We start from the raw sequence: 5,830 nt of genomic DNA, 5'->3' as shown, positions 1-5,830 counted from the left end.
GCTGCCTGGATCCCTCCCCGCACGCAGCAGTGTTTTTGGACGGCCAATTTATAATCAGCAGTGTGGAATGTTGTAAATTAAATATTTTTAAACAACTTTGCTCTCTCTCTGGTTAAACATTTCAGAGATCGCTCTTTCTTGTCTGTCTCTTGCTGGGTGGTCCCTCCATTCGCCCGTACATCTTCCTCAAACACAATTAACCATTTAGATGGTGCACAAAGGAATAGCTTATGCATACAACACCAGTCGCTCGCTGCTCCGGCGGTGGGGGAGGGAGGCAAATAAGAAGGCAGCTTCTTTTATTTTCCACTAAAAACAAAAACAAGAAAATCCCTTTTTCCTCCCCAAACTATCCCATTTTCCTTGAATTGTAAAGGCGCCGATCCAAGCTCATCAGCTGTCTCGGTGCTCGGTCCAACAACCCCCTTGCTTTCCACCCCCCCCCCCCCCCCCACAACTCCCCTGAAATTCAACATTAGCATTTTAAAAGCCTTAAACATACAAGTTTATTTAGACTCGAGCTCTCCCATACCCTCGCTTTCCCTATTTATATACAGGCGCATTTTAACGTATATAAAATGTCTGTCCATAGGGCCCGGGAGGAAGTTCTCGTCTGCCGGCCCCGTCTAGGCAGCACGGCCGCGTCTGTGGACCTTGGCTCCTGGGGGACGGAGTGAAAATGGACGGGACCCAGCGAGCCTTGGCCACGGCACGGCTCCTGGGGTGTTTGGTGTGGGCTGGAGCCTCAGGGAACTTCCACACCCCTGAATTAACTCCCTGAGAACAGCCCCTCTTGGTACCCAGGGGGCTTCACCCTCGGTTGAGGGGCCAGCAGAGCCCCGGGCGCTGTGCTCGGAGGGCTGGGGCAGGGCACGGCAGTGCCAAGCAGCCTGCAATGCCACCAGAGCCGCCTCTGGCTGCCCACTGTGATCTTCAGCCCTTTAAAACAAGTGGCTGGAGGGCGCAGGAGTGATCGCAGGGGATGGGACAGCGCTGGTGGCCTCTGCGGTGTCCCAGGAGCTGCGGTACCCGGCAGCAGGTCACCAAACCCCACTGAGAGGGAGCAAAAGCCCTGCACAGCCAGGCCAGTGGGAAGGAGGGGATGAAACCCTCAGCCACGACAGCCAGGGACAGAAACCTCCCCGCACAGAGGACAGGCAGGGACCGGAGCCAGCCGCCAGCCCTCGCTGCAGGTGCGGGCCAGCTCCGAGGCCGCAAGGCTCCTCCCGAAAATCCTGATGTTTGCAGGACCTGCAGGATTTTATACAGGAGTTTGTGGCCTCCCGGGATGAGAAGGTCCCACCGGGAAAATCGGAGGGGTGGTGATGTACCCCAGCCGTCCATCTGCCAGGGAGCTTTCAGGACAACACCAACACCCGCAGAGCTGGGGAGCTCCATCTTTTAGGGTGCAGGAGCTGCAGTGTTCTCCTGCTGGGGTTTGGCAGAGCAGCGGGGTGAGGAGATGAAGGATCCTCCAGGCTGGTGGGCAGCGAGCAAAGCCAGAGCTTCAGGAAAGCCTGCATGACTTAGGACCCACGTCACGTCCTCAGCTACCCGGGAACAGACAGGGATTTCCGAGATCACCCCAAATCCCCGTGGGTTTGTAGGGCTTCCCGGCCCATCCCCTGCTCACCTGAGGATGGCAGCGGCCCGGAGCCCGGCTGAGGTGAGGAAGGGTTAACCCAGTGCCCGCCTTGGGATTCCTGAAGGCCCTATTATCCCGAATTATTTTTCATAATTACTGCCACACACGTAGACTACATCAAGAGTGAATCTTCACTTTGATAATTTGTGCTGTGAAATCTCACTTTGGGATCTACTTTTATCTCACACCAAACACCTGCAGGTCGTAAAAGGCAAAAAGGAAAAGAAAACGCCTCAAATCCCGGCCAGGTTTTCAAGTGTCAGGGAACACTAAATTAATGCTAAATTCTAACCGACAGAGAGAAGAGCCCCCCCCCCGCCCTCCTCTTAAATGAGCTGAACAAAAGGACCCAGGCGAGACGTTAACTCGTAATTAAGGCACAAGGAGGTAAAGCTGTAGCTGTTATGGGATGCCGACTTCCCAGAAGTTAGGATGGGTCTTTAAAAAGAAAAAGGGTTGCGTGTAAGCAAAAGGATCAGGAGTCAAAGCATCCGTGTGCTTCTCCTGCTGGCTTGGCCACCAAATGAAATGCTGAGCGAGGTGACCGAGCTCCACCCTGCTCTGTCCCTACACAGCCGAGATGGATGCTGTGCTCCCTTCCCTCGCAGAGACACAACAACTCTCTCTTCATGAACCTTTGTAAGGCCTCCGCGATCCTTGGATGAAAAAGGGTTTGTAGCTGAGGAACATGTTTGCACACATACGCGAGGTAAAACCTTTAGCACAAAGCCTGAGCTGAACTGCACGGTTCTTTTTTTTTTTTTTTTTTTCCTTTTTTTTTTCCTGCAGCTTGTAAAAGGCCTCGAAGCCAGCAGCTCATCCCCAGCCACGCTTTCCATTCCAATCTGGTCCTTTAAAGTAGGGCTTTTTGTTTATGAAACGCCGGGAACGTCTGGATTATAATCTCTCTTCTGTCAAATTAGCTAGGAAACTGTAATTTTCCTCAGGGGACAGCGGTGCCCACGAAGCACACGTTTAAAATTTATCACTGCAGTTAATGAAATCTCATTCCAGCCAGTGGCTGTAAGCACCTCTGGATGTCAAGCTGCCAGCCTCAGATAAATGTCCCGTTGAATCCTACCAGGTTCCAATAAACAGCTTTTAGGTAGGAACTCGTGTCCAATTCCTAAACGTTAAAGAACAGCTTGTGTTTCAATCCCATCCAGGTGCTTTACAATCCTGGCACAACCCCTGACCACAGGGCTGTGCGTTTCGCATTAGTGCTCTCGACTCATCTCACATACCCCCGGCCATCCCCAGATCATCCAGACGTGGGAACACACCTCCTGGGGTCCAAAAACCACCAGGATAACACAGATGGCACCCGCTGCTCCTGCCCTGCTCCCCGTTCTTCCATCCCTCCGGCCCCCTCGCAATGCTTTTGGGCAGGATTTCCAGCTCAGCCCCGGAGGAAACGAGTGCCAAACTCCTCAGCTACATCACCGACGGGGCTTAAACATCTCTGAGCTTTGGGCCGTGAGAGAGGAGGAGGAGGAGGAGGAGGAGGCATCCCCAGCAGCTCCTGCGTGGCACAGGGGACAGTGTGGGGCCGTGGGGACTCGGTGTGGGCACGGGCTGTGTGGTCCCCGCTCGCCCTTCTGCAGGGAAAGTACAGGGCGTCCGCGGGGCCCGAGCGGACCCGGCACAAACCCGCGTGCATCTCAATGAGGGGGGAGGGCCGGGCGCACACACGGCTCTGTAAATACTTCTTTATTAAGACATAAATACAAAGCCCAACGGGGAAGGAGCAGCGACGGGGCGAGCCGTGCCAGCAGGGATCCGTACGGATGATCTTACGATGCTGAACATCTGGTTCTGCTGCTCGCTTCCATAAAAATCATCTTTAAAACCTACTTGGGTTATATCTCCATCAGCTGCTCGGTGCCCACAATGACTTCATTAACATGTTTGGCTGAAAAGAGAGAGGGAGGAAAAGAAGAGGAATTGAGTTTTAGAGCAGCGCTTCAGACTCCGCATTTTTCAAATCTGCATCTTTAAAACAAATGAGAAAAGCAGATTCTAGGGAACTCGAACACAGATTTGCTGCCCTTTTTTGGTCTCCGGCGTCTCGCAGACACGATCCCACACACATGGCAGAAGCCTAAACAACTGACTAAACATCAGGAGGTTTCTCTGATGAGACTTTCCGCGTGTGTGTGTCACCACCAAGCAGCAGAGGCCCGACAGAAGTCCCAGCTGCCGCTGACAGGTGTACCTCCAGGTCCAAGCAAAGAGCCATCGCCATCCAGCACGGAGACCTGACACAGAATTAAAACCCAGCAATCCTCCCCAGCCCTAAAGAGTGCGGTGTGCCCCCAAACTGCCCCCGGGGCTGGAAGGAGAGGGGCTGCTCAGCATCAGAGGGGCCACCACCGGGACGGGACAAAACCCTCTCTCAGCAATCCCAACGTAAATTTTATTTTAACTTGATTTCTCCCTCTTGGGTTCAAAAAATCTGGACAGACCCACTCCCAAAGTGCTGAGATGAAGCAAGGTCTCCGAGCGCTGCTGTCACCTCAGGCTCCCACGGGGCACATTTGGTGGCAGGGCAGCTTGGACAAGGTCACTCCTGCCTGTTCCCAGGAGCTCGGCACAGGCTCGGAGGACACATTAACGTGCCAGTCCCTGCCCCAGCACTGTTAATGCCCTGTACTGAAAGAGCCTCCCGTTTAAAATGCAAAAGCAGCTTGTCAGGGAAGGACTGCGAATAAGGGATCTCAAGCCAAAATAATAAAAACACAAAACTCAAAGCCCAGTGCCTAAAAAACCAAGTATGTGGCCTCAGCGCCTGACACAATGCCTGTGTGCTCCAAGTGGGTGTCCTCGGGGCACCGCCCCTGAGGGGGGAATCCAAATCTCTCCGGGTTGGCCACCGATTCAGGAGGAGTTCAGGTGGTTTGAACCGTGCCCCGAGGCTCTCTTCACACCCTCTCTCCCCTTTCTCCCCAGGAATAACAACAGGCTCGCATATCCGGGGTGCCTGGCATAACCCACCAGGCGTGCGAGGCGCTCGAAGGAGGCTGTGCTGTCTCCAGCATCCTCCACGGCAGCAGGGGGGAGGCAGCCAAGGGTGATGGAAAGAACTGGTTGTGTTTTATTTACCCACCTAAAACTCCTCCCCTCGGGGGAGCAGATTTTGCAAGACGGCTGCAAAACAACAGCCATGCTACCCTCGGCTACATAAAGAAATTCCTGGCAATTCCCGAAGTGGCCGAGCCAACGCGAGGCTTCTCTTGGCTTTAAGGCATTACCTTTGCACCACGCAAACCATCACTCCAGAAGAGGTCTGATTAAACGCTGCTCTGTCAGCTTCAAGGTGCATTTGGACTGTGGCGAGGTAATTTTCTGCTCCAGCCCTGGCCCCACAACCATGCAGATCCTCCTCAGCCTGGAGGATGGAGCAGGGCGAGCTGCGTCACCGCCCTTCAGAGACCCTTCGTGGAGGCAGAATGTAAGAACGAGGAGCTGCTCCTCACTGCCAGCATCAGGTGGAGTAATTTATTCCCTGCTCAGGATATTTAGTGACAACTGACAGCCCTGCAGCCTCAAGTAAATGTCTCGGAGCTCGAGGCTGGAGCTTGGAGCCTGATCTCCAGCCCTTGGAGCAGGGCGAGCAGAGGTGGATGCAGCGCGCAGGGGAACGAGGGACTGAGTGTGCGTGTGCCAGGTGCAAGCGTGATGTAGGTAGCACCACACAGCATCTCCAGCACAGCCCTGCCAATAGCCCCAAGTCCAGCCTTCAGCTCCTCTCTCCTCCCGTCCTGGACCTCACACAGCTTTGCCAAGGTACCTCCAATCCAACCTGCAGCGCTTCTTGCTGTAACATTCCTCACCCCCAACAACTTTCCCAATATATCTCAAACAGGCCCTGTAGCAACTCCTGTGACTCCATTCCTGAACCTCCTCCAAGCAGACTACCTATCGTGTTGATTTCTGTGATGTGAATAAGACTCTGGCCAGCATCCAGCGGGAGTAATTACGTTATGCCTCCGCAGATGAAACATGCCTTCATCTGGGCCTGTGAAGCGCCGTGTCGATTCACGGTTCTATATATAGGTGATCTGTAGCAATACCTTTTAATAAGGAGCTCCTCGCTTCGTGTCAGACAGCATCCTGCACCGTGCTGCGTGCGGGGCTGGGCCGGGCCCTGTCACATTCTTTGTTGCAGAGCGGGTTCGAACTATT

General features: G+C 54.0%; 1 protein-coding gene across 1 annotated transcript in view; it reads right to left on the bottom strand.

Moving 5' to 3' along the window:
* Positions 1-3,340: 3,340 nt before the first annotated feature.
* Positions 3,341-5,830, bottom strand: part of EIF2B3 (eukaryotic translation initiation factor 2B subunit gamma) — a 95,232-nt gene continuing 92,742 nt past the window's right edge. The window contains exon 12 of the mRNA XM_084291502.1: positions 3,341-3,557. Coding sequence (XP_084147628.1) covers positions 3,505-3,557 — 53 coding nt within the window. The 3' untranslated portion in view covers positions 3,341-3,504. The remainder of the gene's footprint in view (positions 3,558-5,830) is intronic.

The sequence above is a fragment of the Netta rufina genome (assembly GCF_964035555.1).
Source record: "Netta rufina genome assembly, chromosome: 8".
NCBI classification, from domain to species: domain Eukaryota; kingdom Metazoa; phylum Chordata; class Aves; order Anseriformes; family Anatidae; genus Netta; species Netta rufina.
The sequence above is the reverse complement of the archived record's forward strand: the minus strand, read 5'-3'. Positions and strand labels throughout refer to the sequence as shown.